General features: G+C 30.5%; 2 protein-coding genes across 2 annotated transcripts in view; both read right to left on the reverse strand.

Annotated features, from left to right (window-relative positions):
• Nucleotides 1-575: 575 nt before the first annotated feature.
• Nucleotides 576-12,961, reverse strand: LOC661407 (uncharacterized protein). The gene is made up of 7 exons (XM_967565.5): nt 12,853-12,961; nt 12,281-12,790; nt 12,102-12,231; nt 3,120-3,645; nt 2,922-3,076; nt 900-1,362; nt 576-841 (listed from the first exon to the last, which is right to left on the reverse strand). Exons 2-7 carry the CDS (start codon nt 12,700-12,702, stop codon nt 591-593), a joined length of 1,947 nt encoding a protein of 648 aa, XP_972658.1. The 5' UTR covers nt 12,703-12,790; nt 12,853-12,961; the 3' UTR covers nt 576-590.
• A 1,532-nt stretch (nt 12,962-14,493) lies between these two features.
• stac (staccato) overlaps nt 14,494-22,612 on the reverse strand; it is a 45,093-nt gene continuing 36,974 nt past the window's right edge. Inside the window, exons 8-12 of the mRNA XM_008200342.3 lie at nt 18,036-18,353; nt 17,776-17,985; nt 17,295-17,719; nt 14,726-14,919; nt 14,494-14,667 (exon numbers count right to left, since the gene is read on the reverse strand). Coding sequence (XP_008198564.1) covers nt 14,573-14,667; nt 14,726-14,919; nt 17,295-17,719; nt 17,776-17,985; nt 18,036-18,353 — 1,242 coding nt within the window. The 3' untranslated portion in view covers nt 14,494-14,572. The remainder of the gene's footprint in view (nt 14,668-14,725; nt 14,920-17,294; nt 17,720-17,775; nt 17,986-18,035; nt 18,354-22,612) is intronic.

The following is a 22,612-nucleotide window of genomic DNA, read 5'->3' on the forward strand; positions in this document are numbered from 1 at the left end:
TCTGTTTTTATATATTTCGACTGAAGTGGTTCTTCTACAATACTCTAAACCACTTGGAGTTCGCCAATTTTGAAACACCTGTATATTTATAAACTTTCCACTCTTTCGCAATCAGATAAATTAAGAAAAAAAAACAGGGTTTAATTGTTAGCAAGTAAAATAAAACATGCAATTAAATAAACAAAAAGTCTGTAGCGATTCTTGTCATCAAGTTGGTAACAAATTTGAAATTTTAAGTTGTCAACATTGACTATGAAATTTAAATATCAAAATTCTAAACTCAATTAAAACTGCGCCTTAAACCAGTTTGCAGAAATGCCAATAACTCAGTATTTTTTGCTACAATTTTTTAGTCACCCGGTATTAAAAATAAATAAATAAAAAACGGGAGCATTTGGTATTTACAGAATAAAAATTAAAGCTTTGGTTATCAAAATGCAAAACTTGACATTTAAAATAATGAGATTTAAAAAACAAAGAATTCGGTAAGCGGCAACCATTAAAAAAAATAAAAACAATTATTGGATCATTGTCTGTTACTTGTGTGTGTAGGTGATTGAATAAAACACAAGATAAAATATAAAAATTTATTAATAACCCAATTTATCATTCAAAGAGGTACGTCCATCCCCCGACTGACCACTAGGAGGTACCCACATGTTATAATCCTCCTTGTACGCATCTTCGTCATAACCCTTCTTCTTCTCAATTTCGGCACGTTCTTGTTTCTGTTGCATCCGTCTTTGATTTCTTCTTTTCTTTCTTTCGTTCGTGTCCACATTTACGTCTTTCTTCAGGTCAGTCTTTTGTAATTTTTCAACCTGTTCCTCCTCATGCCGCTCTGAAACACAATTTTACTTATACCTCCCTTTTGTTTTTTTTTCTTAATTATATCACACCTTCTTTTTCTTTGACTTGTTCTTGTTCAGCCGTTTGTTCTTTTTCACTTTCTTCTTCTTCATCTTCTTCACCATCATCAATATGCATCGGTTCACTCTTACTAACCACCTGGACTTTAATTTTTTTACGCTTCCCAAAAATCGGTAAACTCTTCTTCTCCACTTTACCACTGTTGGGATTAGGTGCGTATTCAGGTACCAAAGGTGGTAAACTAGCAGGCCGTGCTATATTTACCAATTTGATAACATTTCCATGTTCTTGCTTCAGTTTAATAAGCTCAGATTTAAGTTTATTCAAACTTTGTTTACTCGGTTTCGACTGTTTTAATTCCATCATGAAAGAGTCCAATGAATCGGCTTCACCACTAGATGAAGTACCAACTGACGCTAGAGATTTTTGACATTCTTCTAGTTCCGATTCTAGTTTTTTAATAGAATCATTGATTTCTTTCTCCTTCTCCATCTAAAACAATTTTTTGTTTTCTTTTGTTTGTTCTACAGGGTGTTCCGTCTAAATCCCACATTTAAAGTATTGAAAGTTCTAATAAAGATATTTATTTGAAAGTTGGTCCTCATCCATAATCCGTTGAGTTCTGCTCAATGAAAATATTTTCAAAATGGCGGCACTTCCGGTTATACCGGAAGTCGCTATCAACTTTCTTATTTTAAATGGAAAGCTATTTTAAAGAAGTTTTTATCCGCTTTCCATATAAACCGTTTTAGAGATATTTAAGATTTTTTGAAAATTTTTGGATTTGCACCTGTCACTTAAAAAGTCGGTAACTCGCTTAGTTTTAGAGATTTCGAAATCATGTTTGTAGAATAAAAAAGAAAGCCTATATCTGTTACTTAGTATGTTCAAAATTGGAAAAGAAGTTAACAAACCAAAAAATTTTAAGGTTAAGTTTGAACAACTTCAAGTACCCATAACTTAATTTTTTCAAATAGGATGTCCCAAGTTTTATTTTACTAGGTGTAGAAAAATTTTTTTCTGCATCGATCTGTATTAGCATTCCCTATACCTATCTGTGATAATTTTCAAGTTATGTTAGTTTTTTTGACATTGCAGAAAATTTAAAATTTTAAAATTTGACCTTGGTATCTTATTTGACACAGAGCTTTCTTTTATAAAACATATCCTCTTCTTCATCCAAAATCTTAGGTTTTGTATTACGCAACTGTAAACAATTTAATAATATTGTAACTTTAAAAACTGTCTATTTTACATTACTAAGATCAAAACTTGAATATTGCGCTCTCATATGGAATCCTTTTTATGAATCCCATAAATTACATTTGGAAAATTTACAAAAAAAAGTTTCTCAAATATCTATGTTTTAAAACCAAGGGGAATTACCCTTATAGGGATTTTCCATATAAGACGCTTTTGCAAATATTTAACTTGCCATCTCTAAATATTCGAAGAAAACAACTTGCTTTAACTTTTTTATTTAAACTTACACACACAAACAGATTGACTTATATTCTGGGTAAATTAAATTTCTTTACTCCAAGATTATCCGGTCGTGCCAATACTTCATTTTACTTCCCAAATTCAAAATCAAACCTTTTAGCAAAATCTCCTGTGTCTGCCATGTTGCCAAATTTGCTCAGATTATGATATTTTTTGTTGTTCTTATATTTCAAATGAGCTAAAAAAAATTCAATTTTTTTTAAAATGGCAGAGTTATCGATTTTTAACTGGAAGATGCAAATTCAAAAAAATTTAAAACCCTAAATATTTCGTAAATGGCTAAATTTAGGTATAGGGTAAGTTTATGCAAACTACCTTAAAATAACTCAGGTAATCCAAAAACGCAAACAAATATAACTTTCCATTTAAAATAAGAATGTTGATAGCGATTTCCGGTATAACTGAAAATGTCACCATATTGAAAATATTTCCATTGAGCAGGACCTAAGAGATTATGTTTGTATACAAATTTTCAGATGACTTTCATTATTAGAACTATAAATACTTCTAATGTGAGGTTTAGACGAAACATATTTTTTTCAACTAACCAAACTTTCGTAAGTTTCTGCTTTTTGTGGCACTTTCGCCTTAATCCTCATTTCCCTCTTCTTTTCAATGGCACCAGTTCGATCCAAAAACGTGTCATCGTCACTATCGTAATAATCATTTTCTTCCCAATTTTTTGGTTTCCTTTTGCGTGACTCTAAATTTTCAATCGAAAAATTCTCACAAAAAAAATAACTCACCATGTGTCGCTTGTCGTAACAAACCATGTCTATCTAGTATCCTACACGCTTCCAAAGCACACTGGACCACAGCTTCCTTCTTCTTACCCTTGTGGAAGATTTCGGCAAAAATTGGACGTCCCATCTCGTCATCAACTGGAAGCTCAACCTTGCACAGAAATTGTCCCATTCCTTGTTCCGTGCAATCATATTCCAGCTCTAAGCCTTCTCTTTCGAAGAAACCGCGCAATGCTTTCTTCGGATTGTCAAGATATAGGTCTTCGTTATTCGTTTGGGCGAAGGGATTTTCGGATAAATCCGTTTCTTCGTCCGCGTCTTCACCCAATCCCCAGTCAATGCCTCGTTCTTCTTGTTTTCTTAACCTTTCTTCTTCTTCTAACTTTTCTAGCTCACGCTGACGGATTTGTTCCTCCCGTTTTTGCTTCAGTTCGGTGACAGATAAAGCTGATTCTTCCTCAGCGTCTTGTTCAGGGCCGGTTAAAATGTACGATCTGGTGCTGCATCCAAGTTTTAACATGTGGCCAACCTAGCAAAAATTTATTTGGAACAACACCATTTATAAAATTACAACATTACAATTTGTTAAGTTCAGACTAGTTTGAAATTTATTTTACAAAAATAGGGTATCAATTGGATGTGATATGCAAAAATGGTTATGTTCATGGTCCTTCGAGCCGGATTTCACAGATTTTTTAAGTAGAAATTTATACAATTTTTAAATTGAGCGCACACCCTGTATATAAAATTGCTTGTCTTAACTGACTGACCTATCAACGCACAACGCAAACGGCTAAGTATAGAAACATGAAATTTTCACAATAGGTAGCTTTTATAACAAAGGCATGCACCAAGAAAGAATTTTTGGAATATCACCCCCGAAGAGGGTTAAATGGAGTGTTAAAATTTGAAGAAAAATCCGTCATTTTTAAAGTTATATTTTTGAAAATTAGTATTTGGGCCTTCGGTTAAAAAAGAAGAAAGATGTGTTTCACAATTTTTGGAAAATAAACCCCTAAAGGGGTTTGATAAGGAGTTGAATTTAGAAAATCTGTCATTTTTAAAGTTACATCGTTGAAAATTACTATTTGGACTTTTAATTAAAAAAGAAAAAAGACGTGTTTCAGGATTTTCCGAAAATTAACCACTAAGAGGGTTAAATAGGGTGTAAAAATTTTAATAAAAATTCGTCATTTTTAAAGTTATAGTCTTGAAAATTAGTATTTAGACTTTCGGTTCAAAAATAAAAAAACGTGTTTAAAATTTTTCAAAAAATCAGCCCCTAAGAGGGTTAAATGGCGTAATAAAATTTGTATAAAAATTTGTAACTTTTGAGATCACATTAATTAAAACTGGTATTTGAACTTTCAGTGAAAAATAAAGAAACACTGTTTTAATTGGAAATACTAACCCCAAGAGGGTTAAACAAAGGTTGGAATTTGTATAGAAATCCGTAAGTTTTAATTTGTTTCCATGCACTTGGTACTTAAGCTTTCGGTAAATGATGAAAAACTTGTGTTTAAAAACATTTAGAATTTCCACCCCTAAGAGGGTTAAATATAAAAATCCGTCATTTTTGAACTTATATTTATGAAAATTGGTATTTGGACAGTCGGAAAAAATAAAGAAATACGTGTTTCATGGCTTTTTTGGAATTCCACCCCCAAAAAGGTTAAATATCAAAATTCGTCGTTTTTTAACTGATATCTATAAAAATTGGTATTTGGGCATTCGGTGAAAAATAAAGAAACAAGTATTTTATTATTTTTAAAAATTCCATCCCCAAAAAAGGTTAAACATAAAAAAATCGATATTATTTTGAAGCTATATTAATAAAAAATGGTATTTGATCTTTTGATTAAAAAAGAAAAAAGACGTGTTTCTGTCATTTTCGAAGTTATACCCAAGAAAATTGATATTTGAGTTTCGTCCAAAAATAAAAAAACGCGTTTTCAGCTTTGTTGAAAATTCCACTCCAAGGAGGTTAAACAAAAAAATCCTCCATTGTTGAAGTTATACATAAAAAAAAATTTTTATTGTTGAAGTTATACATATTAATTAATATCTTAGACATGATTAAAAAAGAAAAGACGCATACGGGTGTCTCAAAATTGACGCCCGTGCTTTTAGGGTTTGCTTCAGAAGACTAAAACAAATCGAAAGTTAAGTGTGGAAAATTGTCCGATTGTCCTTCATTATCGAGTTATTGATACGAAACTAAAATTTAAAATTTATACATTAAATTTTATTAAAAGCGAATTTACCAAATTTGTTGTCAGAAAATACGATACAATGCGATTTGAAAACTTTTCCGCATATGGCCTAGCCTCTGTAGCGGCATTGCCATCATAAACACCTCTAACTTATAAACAGTGTGAGGAAATTTTATGGGATGGCCATGATGCCACAACCGATCAGTTGACTCGTCGTAGCGCTCTCGCGATGTTCATATTTATCGATGAAATGGTCCGTTACAGCGCGTGCATTGGCGTAGTTTACTTGGGGTTTATACAATTAATGTTACCGGTCGCTTACAAAAATCTAATTAAAACATAAATATTATTGTTTTATTATAATTACGGAGTACCCAAGAAAAATTGTGGCAATAAAATAGTCGCTAATTTATTAAGACTGCGGTATAAAAGTATAAAAGTTTGGTGCTAATGCAAAATATGTGGAAGGTGGTACATTATTCGCTATTTGTTTTAAAACTAGAAAATCGGGATTTCTAGTAACTGCATCAATTTTTGCATTTAATTTATCTTGTAATGACCATTCTACAGAATTTAACTCTATCAACGTAGACCCAAATTTCTCAACTGTATAATAAACTGGATAATTTAAAATTTTACGTTTCTAGAAATTTGATCGTAGTTGGAATATTTGAAAAATTGTTTTCAATAAAATTAAGTTGAGAAACTAAATTTGTGGTTAAAACTAAAGTTTAACATTGTTTAATGGTTTGTGCATCGTCGTTTAAAGCAATAAACAAATGATTTTAATTGATTAAAATTTTTAGACATTTGATTCTAACCAAGTACCCCAGCGTGTAACTACAATTGTTGATTCGTCAGAAACGTTACGATTTGTATATTTTTTTAAAAAGGACTTTAAAGAAGGATTATTTAGTTACCTACAAAATGTGCTCGGGGTGAAATCGCAGCCTATTTCCCTTTGAAACGTGGTGTGGTTGAAAACATTTCAAGGGCTAAAAATGGTAAATAATTAAAAAAATATTAATGTCACACCAAAGAATACTTTGAAATGAATTACAATTTCGTAATTTAGTTCTACTGGGTCACTTTTATGCTTTTTAAATAAGTACATGAGATAAAAATGTTCTTTTGACTTTTTAGATATTATTAAAATTAACAGAGAGTTAGGGCGGTTAAAAGTAAAGGTATAATATTAATAGATAAGTGACATTAATTATTTTTTAATTATTTACGAATTACGATTTTTAGCTCTCGAAATGTTATGAAAGGCGATGAACACGCTTCAGAGGGAAATACGGTTCGGTTTCACCTCAGGCGCATTTTGCAGTAATTTTAAATTGCAATAACTTGGTGAGTCTTACAGATAACGAAATGATTCTTGCACCAAAAATTTATTTCAAGTATTAGCTTTATTTCGTCTCGATTATGTGGGAGTCTATCTTTTAAATTAAAAAACTTTCTCGCATCTCGAAAATTTCACTACACAATTATGCATCGTTACAAGAAAATGTATTTTTTTGGTTTCCCTTTATCAAAACTCAACCTTGTTAAACTACGTATAAATCTGCATTTATTGAAAATTTGTTTGCAAAAAAAACGGAGTTTCTAGCTTTATTCAGAAGGAAGATATGAGTATGTAAACGCAAAATGTGTCCAATTTTAGGTGTTTGCAAATTTTTAGCTAAAACGTCTTTTCAACCCCTTCGCGAGGGTTGAAACAAAAAAATTCTTTGTCTAAACATTTTTTAATACTCTTTCCTAACTTATATCAACAATGCAAGCTGTTCCACAACATTTCGATTTAAAGGTTTATCTGACCTGACTGCAAGCGCGCGCCCATGCACTAACCTTCGCCCATAAAATTTCCTCACACTGGTTATAATCAGTGTGAGGAAATTTTATGGGGTGGCCATGAGGCCACAACCGATCAGCTGACTCGTCGTAGCGCTCTCGCGATGTTCATATTTATCGATGAAATGGTCCGTTATAGCGCGTGCATTGGCGTAGTTTACTTGGGGTTTATACAATTAATGTTACCGGTTGATTCGTCAGAAACGTTACGATTTGTATATTTTTTTAAAAAGGACTTTAAAGAAGGATTATTTAGTTATCTACAAAATGTGCTCGAGGTGAAATCACAGCGTATTTCCCTTTGAAACGTGGTGTGGTTGAAAACATTTCAAGGACTAAAAATAGTAAATAATTGAAAAAATATTAATGTCACACCAAAGAATACTTTAAAATGAATTACAATTTCGTAATTTAGTTCTACTGGGTCACTTTTATGCTTTTTAAATAAGTACATGAGACAAAAATGTTCTTTTGACTTTTTAGATATTATTAAAATTAACAGAGAGTTAGGGCGGTTAAAAGTAAAGGTATAATATTAATAGATAAGTGACATTAATTATTTTTTAATTATTTACGAATTACGATTTTTAGCTCTCGAAATGTTATCAAAGGCGATGAACACGCTTCAGAGGGAAATACGGTTCGGTTTCACCTCAGGCGCATTTTGCAGTAATTTTAAATTGCAATAACTTAGTGAGTCTTACAGATAACGAAATGATTCTTGCACCAAAAATGTATTTCAAGTATTAGCTTTATGTCGTCTCGATTATGTGGGAGTCTATCTTTTAAATTAAAAAACTTTCTCGCATCTCGAAAATTTCACTACACAATTATGCAACGTTACAAGAAAATGTAATTTTTTTGGTTTCCCTTAATCAAAACTCAACCTTGTTAAACTACGTATAAATCTGCGTTTATTGAAAATTTGTTTGCAAAAAAACGGAGTTTCTAGCTTTATCCAGAAGGAAGATATGAGTATGTAAACGCAAAATGTGTCCAATTTTAGGTGTTTGCAAATTTTTAGCTCAAACGTCTTTTCAACCCCTTCGCGAGGGTTGAAACAAAAAATTCTTTGTCTAAACATTTTTTAATACTCTTTCCTAACTTATATCAACAATGCAAGCTGTTCCATAACATTTCGATTTAAAGGTTTATCTGACTGCAAGCGCGCGCCCATGCATTAACCTTCGCCCATAAAATTTCCTCACACTGCTTATAAACGAGGTTTTAACAATCAACAAAATCTCGAATGCAATAATGTAGTAATATCGTATCATTTTAATATAAAACCGAAGGAACTTAATAATACCCCTCACTAGACAGAGTGACCCAAAGAATTTTAACATCGCTAATATTAACTAATAAATAATGTTCCACAAATAATTGGAAAGACAGCATAAAGCTTATTATTTACATTTTTATCAATAACTCGAAAACTAAAGACATTGGAATTTTTTTACTCTTAACTTTCGATTTGTATTAACCTCCTGAGTCACATTCCTAACGCACTGGTGTCAATTTTGAGACACCTGTATTTGAGCAATTTGAGAAATTCCACCCCCAATAGAGTTAAACGCAAAAGTCCTTTATTTTTGAAGTTACATCCAAGAAAATTGGCATATGGACTTACGGTTAAAAAAATGTTTTAGGATTCTTGAAAATTACATCCACAAGAAGGATTAACAGGGAATGAGTTTGTTTGCAATTATGAAAAAAAAACAAAATTTACTTGAGTTCGCATTGAGTCACGGTTTTAAGGTTCACAATAAAATTATGTGTTTCTACTTTTTATTATACTAAGTTTTGCATTGTTTTTCTGTGTTTCAAAATGGTTGTAAACATGCGTGCGAAGCCGTGGGCAACTGCTAATATACCTTATAAATTAAATTGTAATACAAGGTGAGTATGTTAAAAGTATATATGCGGTCGATAAAAAGTGTGAATACAATTAGATATTGTAAAAACTATCCATTAAAACTTATTGAAATTTGGTAGGTGCTTAAGAGTATATAAATCCCATCGTTTCAGCTGTTTATCAAATTTCTATCTCCATTTGTTCAGAGCTAACTTGAATTTTTTAATGGCAAGAAGACTCAAATTTAATATTTTTAAAAAAGGCATTTTTTTCTAAGTTCTATAGTGTAACACATGCATACAATATTCTAACCAAAATTAAAAAAAATTATTGAAATGTTGAACTTTGTTACCCTTGGAACTGTTGTCTTTATCTATCGTTAGCTCTTAGCCACTTGAACTTTGACTAAAAAATAAGTAAACGTTAATAATAATTGGTAAAACAACACTTTTAACTGGAAAAGAACACATTTTAATAAAAAAAGATTAAACACGACATACATGATTTTTATGCTACAAAAAATGTTAAAAATGATTTCCATTGTCTTTGTGGCTTTCTGTCGCCATAACCAACCTTAAATTGTTAAACTAATTATTGCACACAAGTAACAGAACGATAATAACAGTATTTTCAAAGCTATATTAGTTTAACTTTTCCAGAAATCCAGAATTAAATTTTTTTTTTTTTTTTAAAACACTCGCTTAAGAAAAATCATGAAAATTCAACACTACAATTTTTCAATAAATTTTATTCGGATGTTTCATTTCATAATGTAGAAAATTCCACTAAACTAAATATTTTTGACGATCATCGCTAACTGTATTAAAAAAAATTAAAAATGTTGTAAAAAATGCTGATTAAAGTTGATTAAAAACTTAATACGTTTATAAAAAAAATATAAACTTATGAAAGTTTATTTATTATTAAGTTAATTAAAGTTTAAGCTTGTTAAAAAAAATGTTTAACAAAAAATGAAAAAATGTAAATTTGAAATTAATCTGTTTGAAACAAAATGATGTTTCTTTAAATCATTAATGGCGTCAAATAGGGTCAAATGATAGGTATATTCTACAAGTTCGGAACTATTCGGGTCCCTTCGTCTAAACTACTTTGTATTTAGATGGCGCTACGAACAAATTTGAGCGAAATTTAATTCGTTTTTGATTTTAAAATAAATTTCACGAAAAATAGTAAATGTGGTTTATTAATAAAACAATGACCAGATCTTTAAACTTAAAATGCAATTTCAAGAGAAAACTCGATCTGTGATAGTACCATAAATACTAAAATAAAATAAAACAACAGAAATAAAACTTTAATTTAAATAGAAATCAAGCCGTCACAAAAAAAAATATAGTAAAATATTTAATTCAAAACTCGATAAAAATAAAATGTAATAAAAAACGTTTTATTTTTTACGGCGCATTTGTGAAGACAACACACAAAAATAAAGCTACATGCAATTCGGAAGTAAAATTACCGTTGAGGGCGCCACTGAGCTAGGTCGAAAACAGTAACCATAAATGGCGGGAAAATGTTTATTCGAATATTTTGAGCATTGTACGAATTTTAAGGCTTCACAATTATTGTATTGCCTATGCGGAATGACTATTGTATCTTTAGTGGAAGAAACGAATGTTGACAAAGTAAAGATAACGAGGAAAACACGAATAACAAATGACTGTTTGGTTCACTTTCTTTATTGGAAAATTATTACAAAGACATTGAAAAGCCTACCTTTTAAAACTATTTATGTTTAAATGTATCAACAGTTGTTAATTACAATTGTAGTTACAAAGATTTACCGAAGTATTTCATGATTTTTTCAGTGGAAAAATTCTAACCTAAAATTTATACATTTCACTAATTTATTGGTTTCTTGAGCCCAACTTTGTGTTCGCTGTGATCCATTACATATAGTCTTTAATTACGCAACTGTTTTATAACACTTTGTAATCAAAATTTAAATCTTTTTCACTTTTTATTCATTTTCAAATTCCAACAATAAACGCTTTATACCAGGAAAAACCGCAAAACCAAAGTCAAAGCTAGTATTTACCACCACATACTTTTAAAGTGATTCCCAATATGTAAGTAATTAACACTATACACGCAAAATTGTTAAACAATTCATTAAATGTGGAATTAAGAAAATTTCGTTACTGTTTTCGACATACTTCAAAAATCATCACCAGATGGCGTCTAGTTAATTTTATTTCCGAACATAAATGTGTGATCGAAAGAACGAACTTTATGAATTGAATTGATTGAAATTAATAATCAATTAATTAATTAAATGAAACTTTATTAATTGAATTTAGCTAATTCTACCAACTAATCTTTAATTTAACAAATGTATTCACAATTCTTTTAGTAAACTGTAGGTTGCATTATTCTATTTATAAAATGGAAAACCCCGTGTAAATATTAAACAAGTTTGAATTCTGTGCCTCGTTAACCTCACCATTGCTATGACCACTGATAAAACATAGATCAAACGTTTCCATCGTTTCCATCAGCAACAAACCTAACAAAAGTCATTCCATATTCGTTGAGACATCAAGCCAAAATTTCCGAAATATGGACTCAGCTGATACAACAGCCACCAAAAAGCAAGCAAAAGACCACAAAAACTTACGCACACGTTCTGATAAAAAATCAAGCGATGCAGAAGACGCCTCATTCCAACGACTCCGAAACCTATTTCTCAAAACAGAAGAAATGAAGCAAGAATCTAAAACACGAAACGAACAAATGGAAAACCAATTTAAAGAATTGCAAGACCGTTTGACCAACAGTTCGGGATATTTAAATCAGATCAAGAAAAGTATCGAAAATATCAAATTCTCCTATCAGAGAGATATCACCGATTTGGAGAAAGTAACGGAAGAAAATCGCGAAGATATCGACCGGCAAATTGAGGAAATTCGGGCACATATCGGCCAATTACAAAGCGCTGTCAAGGTCGAAAAACCAAAACCGCAGACTTATCAAGAGGCACTGAATGACGTCATTTGCACTTTTCAAAATATCGCTCAGGGGAAATACTGAGTGGGGACTTACCCGCATCCGTACGTAATTCCTCGGTTTGATTCGATTTTTGTTCAAAAACGTGCCATGTGTGCTTTCCAAATCGTAAATGTAGAAGCCTGAGTTTTTGTCATCTTTTCTGTATTGTAAAATGGCATGATATCTGTAACACAACTGTAATAAAAATTCATAAATAATAAACCAACACTCACCTGGAAATGGTCGGATGTTGCATGCAAATATCACACGTGGCCAGGCGTCCAAACGTCCAAAACGGCTTCTTCATCACATTCACAGTCTCAATAATTGAGCCGTTTTTCAATACTTCCAAAACATAGTCTTGTGAAGTCGTTTCTGGTAACGATGACCAGTTGGGCTCTTCGTACGGCAATGACTTAATTTCTGTTTTCTTACTTTCGACTGGTTTATGTACAGGGGGAACGTCGTCTGAGGCTGGAACTGCAACAGTACTTGGCTCTGTTTCTTCCTTACTGTCTTTGTTTTCAATGACTTTATTTGGTGTTGATTCCGTATTTTGCAATCTTTTTGGAAATTTGCCAATTTTTCCCACCAACAGGGGCTTCTTGAACGAGGCTTCGGGCGCTTTTTCTTGCTTTGAAGGGTCGTTTTCCATGGTGTTTATTTGGGTGAAAAGTTAGGTTAGAATGTGTCAAATCTCTGTCAAATGCTCAAGTCACGTGACACAATTAATACAAAAGGTGCTAAAAAAGGGAAAAGGATAAGTAATTTTTAATTTGTTATATTTAGAAAACAATAACAATACCTTAAGATATAACAACGCTTATTCAAGTATCGATCGATTTTGTGCCACCGATTATATAGGGTGTTTCACACAACTTTACGAGATTTGCGCCTAATGTGCGCAACCAAATATACAACTGTCATGAAACTATAGAATAAAAAATACACATTTAACTGTTTAGAAACAATTGTTATGTGTACTATCAAGAAACAGAGAACTAATTAAAAACATTGTAATTTTTTGAAGGGGTGAACAAACAAAAGATGACAACCCTCTTCTTCAAAATATGTGATCGAGTTCGTGTTGGAATTCGTATTGCTGGTAGAATTTTTAAGGCACAGGCCTTGTAAAATTATGTGAAACAGACTGTACATACTCTTAAATATTTAAAGAACAACTGATTTCAACAACTTTTAAAACTCTTCTTTTCGTCAATTAGCTGTTTCAAAACTATAAAAACGCCAACGTTGCAATGTTGTCAAGTGACAAATACTTGACAATCTATGGTGTTTCTTTTTCAATATTTTTCTACATTCGGTTATAATAGAAAGCATTGTGGTGGAAATTGGGTATACTTGGCGTCTTGACCACAGCTTAATTCAGTTTAATCATAAATTTTTTTATGAGTTGTTATGGTAACAGGTTAGTTAATTCCACCACAATGGTTTTCATTGAGTGTTACCAGCTTGATTTTGACTACCTAATTTTTTAGTAATTACTTCCTGGAAAGATTGCATCAAAAAGTATGTTGGTAACACTGAGTTATTGGCATTCCTGCTAGTGTATTATTTGGGGTCGTCCAGTGTTATCAACCTAAGATAAATTTCCTTTTTTTTAAAGGAAAATTTGAAAGTCATTTGCTAAATTTGAGACACCTTTTAAGTAAAGAAACAAAAATTTTTAGTTTTAGGAAAAAAGCAAGTCGGAAAGGGAATTTTTGCCCTGCAATGAGGGAAAATTAATCACTAAAGGTTGGCAAAAATGAGTCGTTTAAGATTTTAAATTTACTACCAACCAATTTTATTTATTCATAATTATTGGTCTTTGCTTTAATTTATTTAATTATTTATTCATTTATGTATACAGGGTGCTCAAAAATTGGCGCACCAACTCAGTGGTACGGTGTTGGGAAGCATGTGTAGACTACGGGAAAAATCTTGAAAAAATTCCTAAAGTCGTATTTTAAAAAATCCGCAGTTATAAACTTAGGTCGTTAACTTCTTCGGTTTTCATTATTTTTTAATGTTTTTATGTTTCACACCAAGTAATCGTTTCCTAGTAAAACGGTGAAAAATTATTTTTAAATTTACTAGCAGACTTTACCAATTTTTTGAATATTAAAAAATAAAAATTAAAATTCATCAAAAAAATCACAATTTGTAGATGTGCCAACACTGGGAATGATTTCCTAGGAAACCATTTCAAAAATAATTCATTTTTCATGTTAGACAGCGTTGCCAGATATCATTTATTTAAAATTCGTTATTTATCAATAATTTTAATACAAAGAATTCTTTTACTATTTTTACCTTTATATGTAATCAATTCTCTACCACACACCATTGAGTTGGTGCACCAGTTTTTGAGCACCCGGTATTGGACGTAAATTTGGTTCATTTATTAAAAAAGGTTAAATTTTCACAAAGGAACAAAAGAAAACAATACAAATAATAACGATATATTTTGTAAGTACAGTAAGTAAAAATACGCTCAATATACTTTTTTTCAATACAGTCTTAAGTTATGATGTTCCCATTCTTTGTTTAAGTTTTCTTAAAAATTCCTTGGCTTGTTTATCACCTAGTCTACTTTCTAGAGCCTTTATTGCTTCAGTACCTAAAAAAAAACAAAAAAAGTGTAACACAAATTTATTAATAATTAAATTGTTACTTACTTAAATCAGTAGGCCTTCCTAAAGCTAACGAAATTTGGGGTAAGTCGTCCATTGGAGTATTTGACGAATCTATGTCTTTAAAATGCAGAAACGCTTCACCTATGTATTGGTTATTATAACCCAACATGTCTTTGTCTTTGACACTAAAAAGTAACAGTCCATCTTCTACACTTTTGTAATCAGTGGGTAGCTCCCTAAAAAAACGTTCACACATGTAGAGGCTGTTCCAAGTTTTATGGACGAGGCAAAAATAAATATTTCTAGTTGAGTAAAAAAACAAATTAAGATTCTAAACCTTAGGGAATTGATTACGCTACCATTTAATACTTTGATATTGTAAAAAAATTTGAGGGTATTGATGTACGACTTAAAAAACCAATTTTAGAAAAAAAATTATTGGCATATTTTCTATATGGTAAAATTCCTTTAATTTTAACGTTTTAATATGTATTGAAGATTCAAAAGCTCCAATAATTTATGACAGGCTTTGTGGTAGTTGGTGATCAGGTCAGAATTCCTTGCCAATAGAAAAAGTTTCGCTATGATGTTTACAACCTTTCCGGGTTAATGCCGTCTATTGTCAAGGAATTCTGTTTTGATCACCGATTACCACAAAGCCTGCCACAAATTATTCGAGCTTTTAGATCTCCAATAAAAAAGTTATTACTCAAACGCTATCAACTTTCGCATATTCTAACTCAACAATTACAGTTCTTAAAATTAAAGAAATTTTACCATATACAGGGTGACTCAGAGGTGGGTAATCAGTCTATAACTTTTTTGCTATTTAATATATTGTCATACCGTTTTCATTATACAATAGATACGATAAAGTACACAAACTAAAAATGTTTTTATTATACACAGGGCGTTGTATACAGAGTGGTGAACCAAAGTTAAATTTTTTTAATGTTCGTTTATGTATATTTTTACATAATTGGATTCTACGCAAAAAATAATGTAACTTTGTATAAACTATTATGAACCTATTTCTATACAGAGTGGTGAACCAAGTATTATTACCCATAATAGTTAATACAAAGTTACATTATTTTTTTTGCGTAGAATCCAATGAGGAAGTTTCCAATTTTTCAAAATGTTATTATTTATTACAAACATAATAGTACTCAAATCAAGAAATTTAATGCAAAAAAAATTGATTTGATAGCTTTAAAAATAACAAAAATATAAGCTTTTTTGTCTGACGGTTTGACAGCGGTCCAGCTTTGAGCCTGACGACGTCACACGGCATAAACTGTTCACAAGGTAGCGACAATTTACACACTAGTGTTCCTTTCGGCATTGTATTGAGATCTCTGGATAATTTTATTGATTTAAAAGAAATAAATATTGAAAGAAAGTGTTATTTGTGATGATTGAAATAATTTGTTTAAGTAGATACTGTAATAAATCACTAATAACTAATAATAATCCATTTTAATAATCACACAAAAATCAGCGTTTGCGATTTTTTTGCTTTATTTTTTTCTGTATGCCCTCGAATTTTTTCAGATTTTTTTCTACAATTTCTTATAAATAATAAATATTAATTAGTAAGAAATATTTATATTAATAAAATATTATTTTATTAAAAAAAATTAAAAATATTAACTAATAGAAATTTTTATGATTTCTAGAACAAGCGATGCTTGCAAAATGTTTTGTACAAAAAATATATAAAAAAAATAAGTGTTCTACAAACGACTCCTTATTAAAGATATCGACTCTCGCACAAACAAAAATACAATTTCTTTATTTGTCAATGCTTTTGAAGATACGTTCGATGAATAAGTAGATGTGGTTTATAATTAACAATTATAAACCTGGAATTTTCAAAGATATGAAATTACGACTTTCTTGTTTTTTAAAGTTGTAATGTTCTCATTTTTTTGATATCTAACGGTTTTATTACATGAGATTTCTAAATTTTATTTATTTTATCTAAGGCTAATAGTTCATTAAACATTCATAAAAGATATAGGAGTGCAATAGTTAAATGGAAAAAAATTGAGGAACAGCGAAATAATTTTGAAAACATGTTAATTTTAACCAGTTACAAAGAATCGAATTTTCCACACGCGGCAGTGACGTCACACCTAGCGAGACCAGTAAAGCGCGCGATCTGTCAAATTTCGAACTTTGAGGCCTCTTAACTTTTTTATTTTTGCAAATATAAAAAAAATTAAAAGTACCATTAGTTTTACAATTATGAAGACTATTAATGGAATTAATTTCAAAAAAATGGAAACTTCCTCATTATGCAAAAATATATAGGGTGTTCCATTTAAAAAAATATAACTTTAGTTCACCACCAAATAATAAAAATATTTTTAGTTTGTGGACTTTAAGTCGATCTATCGTATAATAAAAACGGCATGGCAATATTTTAAATAGCAAAAAAGTTATAGAGCGACCACCTACCTCTGGGTCACCCTGTATTTATTTTTGTCTCGGTCACTCAACTTGAAACACCCTGTATATTAGCGAGAGGCGTAGCCTCGAGGTCAGCTACACCCCGAGGTTGTAATAACATTTTAACAATCTATTTAAAAAAAATATAATATCTTACACGGTAAAGTTCTCATCATACAAAGGAAACAAAGTCTTGTAATGAGTTTGCGTTTTGGGTTTAGGGATCCCACTAAATTTATGTTCTGGTAATAGATGAATCCTCACAAACGAGTCGCTATAACCGTTCGAATCCATCGCTAATAAGTTTCGTGCGTTCATTACAGTCACTTTGAGGTTGTTGTTGTTTTCGAATTTGGCTTTTACGGACAAGACCCCGTATTTCGACTCTTTCAAATTTTTGAATTCTTCGTACAAATTCAGATGAACCAAGTGGATCAAGTCGTTGGTTTCAAGCCCATTCACTTTCAATTTCAGTTCGGTTTTCTTCAGTTCTTCACAATTTAAATCATTGGCTTTAAACGAGCCAAGCATTAAGTTTAATGTTTTGTGAAGATTGGCGAAGAAAGACGGCGGTCTTCGTTTCTGTAATAAACATAGCAATGAAGAATGCGCTAGGTGATGCTGATGTAGCAACTCACCTCCAAGTTTGATTGAATTATTTCCTTCAAAATTCCGTCTAAATTATCCCACACTATTTCCAAGACTCGGTTAAAATTCTCCTCGTTTAGCTCGTTATGTAAAGTCGATAAATTACTGTCTACGTATAACATGAGTCTATCAATACTGTTACTATCCTGATTAAACAACTCAGCGCCTTCTATCAGAAGTCGTTTCATTGCTGGCACCATCTAAATTAAGAAATATTGAAGAGTTAAACAAAAACGTAATTTGATCGAACCTTTTTAACCACAGTTTCCAAAAGCGCGATGATTTCGTTTTTGACGGTATCAATAGCATTTGCTATGACAGTATTCAGCGTATCTTGGCATCGTTTTGCTTCCATTGCACTTTTCAAATCGGCCAGTTTTTCAATAACTCCTTCCATGCCAAGTTCATCGGTAAAAGGTTGAAGGGACTGTCTCACATATTCGATGTTATTTATGGCCAAACACCACTCATTTGTCACTTCAAATTTCTTCTCGTCTGTTTGAACACCCATTCCGTCGACCCTCATTGCCATCCTTTCGGCGTAGAAAACGCAACAACGGCATATATCCTAATAAACCAAACAAAAATAATAAAATATGATAAAAATTAAGAGAAACAGATTAGATAATTGTAATTCTGGGACAAATTTGCATAAGAAAGATCTAGTTTCACCCCATTTGGTTTTCAAAAATTATGTATAATCTAAGGCAATTTGACGATTTTTAGAAAAATCTCGCAAACTTTGGCCAATATTTAGAAAACTGATCAAAGAAGGAAGAGACTAATCAGAAATCCGGAATTTTGGGATAATGGTAGTTTCGGTGTGATTTACTTATTTGATTATTTAAACAATAAACAAATAAAATTGAACAAATACGATTTCACGTATTGACGACATGTAAAAACTAATTAGACATTTGGAGTCTCTGGTAAATTTTCCATAAAAAAATTCAGCTTCGAACGCTTCGATGCTCTTTTTCAGTTTGTGTGACCATGAGAAATTAAGATCTTAGCTCTTGACAACAGACGATTTAACGAATAATGAAAAAAAAGTTTTAATCGATATCTCGAAAAATATTAATGATTAGTAAAAACTGATTACATATTCGAAATCCTTGAATAATTTTGCATTGGAAAAGCCTAGGTTCGGTCTAGTTGGTTGATTTCTGTGGTTTTGAAAAATTATCCAAGCACTTGGCTTGAATTTAATCATTTAAAAAAAAAATTGCCAAACTTCGGCCAACATCTCAAAAACTGATAAAAAATGAAGGAAACTGATTAGATATTCGGAATTTTGGACCAATTCTGCGTGATTTCGGTGTGATAATATGTTTATTTCATTAATCTTAAGAAATATGGTTAGCACTTTGAGCAAATACAATTTGTTGTCTTAAAAAACCATTATGAAATTTTAGCCAAAATTTTAAAAACTGTTAACGACAGATAAACTAACTAATTAGACATTCGGAGTCTTTGGTTAATTTTACGTAAGAAAAATTCAGCTTCAATGTAATTTGTTAGTTTGTGTGGTTTTAAAAAAATAATATCTTAGCTCTTGACCATAGACGAATTGACGAAAAAAAAACTGATTACATATTCGAAATCCTTGAATAATTTTGTATTGGAAAAACCTAGTTTCGGTCCAATTGGTTGATTTCTGTGGTTTTGAAAAATTATCCAAGCACTTGGCTTGAATTTAATGATTTAAAAAAAATGCCAAGCTTTGGCGAACATCTCGAAAAATGATAAAAATTGAAGGAAACTGATTACATATTCGGAATCTTGGACCAATTCTGCGTAATTTGGTGTGATAATATGTTTATTTCATTGATTTTAAGAAATATAGTTAGCACTTTGAGCAAATACGATTTGATGAGTCTCAAAAAACCATTATGAAATTTTAGCCAAAATCTCAAAAACTGTTAACGACAGGTAAAAACTAATTAGACATTCGGAGTCTCTGGTTAATTTTACGTAAGAAAAATTCAGCTTTAATGTAATTTTGACCTCTTGATCATCGACGAATTGACGAAAAATTTAAAAAAATGTAAAGCTCTAACCTATAACTCGAAAAGTATTAATGATAACTAAAAACTGATTACATATTCGAAATCTTTGAACAATTTTGCATTAGAAAAACCTAGTTTCGGTTTAGTTGGTTGACTTGAATTTAATAATTCTAAAAAAAAAACTTTGCCAAATTTTTGGCAAAACCTCGAAAACCTATAAAAATAGAAAAAAATTGATTTGATATTCGGAATTTTGGTACAATCCTGTGTAATTTCGGTGTGATATGTTTATTTCATTGTTTCATTGTGATATGTTTATTTCATTTAAAAAATATAATTAGCACTTTGAGCAGATACGATTTGGTAAGTCTTAAAAACCCATTGTGAAATCTTAGTCAAGAATTTAAAAACTATTAACGATAAGCAAAAATTAATTAGATATTTGGAATCTGGTCAATTTTGCGTACGAAAAATTACGATTCGATGCTATTTGTTAGTTTGCGTGGCCTTGAAAAATTAACATCTTAGGTCTTTACCACAGACATATTGACAAATAATAAAAAAAATTGTAAAATTTTAACCGATACGTGGAAAAATATTAGTGATAAGTAAAAACAGAATACATATTCGAAATCCTTGAACATTTTTGCATTAGTTTCGGTCCATTTGTTTTATTTCTGTGGTCTTGAAAGATTATCCAAGCACTCTTGACTTGAATTTCACGATTAAAAAAAAACCTTGTCAAACTTTGGGCAATATCTCGAAAATTGATGAAAATAGGAAGAAACTAATTAGATATTCGGAATTCTGAGACAATTCTGCATAAGAAAAATCTATAGTTTTGGTCTGATTTATTTGTTTTAATACAGGGTGATTCAAAAGTACCGTACAATTTCTCGGGTACTGATAAAGAACATCAAACTGAATTAAAAGTTTCTATGACAAAAAATTGTTTGAGCATTTTTCACGAGATATAAGTCTTCAAAATTAAATTTTTAAGTTAATATTTTGAAGCTTCATGTCATATTTTTTTGACTTTACTTTGCAGAAACGGTAGCTCTTGCACCATTAAACAAATACTTGTTACAAAAAATCAACAATTAATATCTAGTGATATGTGCAAAACAAATAACAACTTGTAAATTCGACAATAAATTAAATTCGTTATCATAGGAAACGAAAAAGCAACAATCGATATCTTTGCGAAGGAAAATAAATAAAAAAATTAAAACTTAACTGAATATCTTTTATAACCATACGAAAGTTTGTCCGATACTTTTGAAACATCCTGTATAATTTACATTTTGAGTAAATGCTTTGGCCAAAATCTCTAATTAGAAGCATCTTAAAATAAATATACAAGAAGAGTACAGAAACAATACTAAAGAATAATCTAGAAAAATTCTAAAAACAACAATTCTGATTAGAGTCTAGAAAATAATTGTAAATAAAAAATCACCTAGAAAAGAATTTATTAAAGAGCTTGGAGATGGATTTATAAAATATGTACACTGAAAAAGAGTACAAATCAAAGATCAAGGATGAACGGCTTTATAAAAGAAACAGAGAAGAATTTTAACAAAAATTCTAATCAAAATTTAGTAGAAATTAAAAAAAAGCAAGAGTGGAATCTAAAAGAGAATTAAAAGAGAATTTTTACTCATTCGGAATTCTGGGACAATGCTGCATAAGAAAAATCAATAGTTTTGGTCGGATTTTTTTAACTTTTAAAAATTTCATTTGCATTTTGAGTAAATACTTTAGCCAAAATCTCAAAAACCATTAACGACAAGTGAAAACTAATTACACTTTTGGAAGGAATCAGAGAAGCATCTAAAAATAGATATAGAGGAAGAGTACACAATAATTCTAAAAAATAATCTAAACATATTCTAAACGAAGCTATAGAAGAATTTTTAAACGGCACATAAGTAGAATCTAAAACAAATTTTGAAGAATGCGGAAGAACTATTAGTAAAACAACAATTCTGTCTACAAAATAGAGAGTCTAGGAAATAATTGTAAATAAAGAATCACCTGGAAAATAATTTATTAAAGAACTTGAAGATGGATTTATAAAATATGTAATCTAAAAAAGAGTCCAAATCTGAGATCAAGAAATGGCTTCAGAAAAGAATTAGACAAGAAACTTAAGAAAATATAATAAAATCTAAGAAAGATGCAGAGAAGAATCTAAAAGTGAATTTGGAAAATATACAAGAAGTTAACAAAATAATTCCAAAGAAGCTTCTGGAATAGAATTTATAAATGAATAAAATACTATAAAGATGCATGTATAAAACAATCTAAAGAGTCCAGGTTTCAGATCTAGAAACGGCTTTAGAAAAGAATCAGAAAAAAATTTAAGAAAAATCTAGAGACAAGCACAGAAACAATGCTAAAAAAATTTTAAACGACACTAAAGAATAATTTCGAAATGACGCAGAATGTACTCTAAAAGAGATTTTGGATAATGTTTATGTATTATTTCGTTTACGTTAAACACACATTTTAAATCATTTTTTAAATAAAACATTTAAACAATGAATGTGGCAAACATTATTTGAAAATAATTGTTTTCTTTTTGGTGGTAACATTTTAAACCTTCTTTTTAATATCTGAATCCTAGATTAGAAACATATTTTAAAACGTGTTTCTGATAGCAACGTGTTTTCACTATTTTAAAACACGTTCCCCATAGCAAGGTGTTTTAAATTAAAATGTTCCAACAAAAAAATTTAGTCACACTTATGCGAAAACGCTTAAAATTCTCGGGTGTTTAGGTATGCAACTTGCATACGCTCGTTGCATAACGATA

This window comes from Tribolium castaneum, chromosome 7 (genome assembly GCF_031307605.1).
Source record: "Tribolium castaneum strain GA2 chromosome 7, icTriCast1.1, whole genome shotgun sequence".
NCBI classification, from domain to species: Eukaryota; Metazoa; Arthropoda; class Insecta; order Coleoptera; family Tenebrionidae; genus Tribolium; species Tribolium castaneum.

Coding starts and splice junctions, on each gene's coding strand:
- LOC661407 (XM_967565.5), bottom strand. CDS start 12,702: ATGGAAAACGACCCTTCAAAGCAAGAAAAAGCGCCCGAAGCCTCGTTC. Junction 3,077..3,119: donor GTTACGACAAGCGACACATG/GTGAGTTATTTT, acceptor TTGAAAATTTAG/AGTCACGCAAAAGGAAACCA. Junction 842..899: donor ACAAGTCAAAGAAAAAGAAG/GTGTGATATAAT, acceptor ATTGTGTTTCAG/AGCGGCATGAGGAGGAACAG.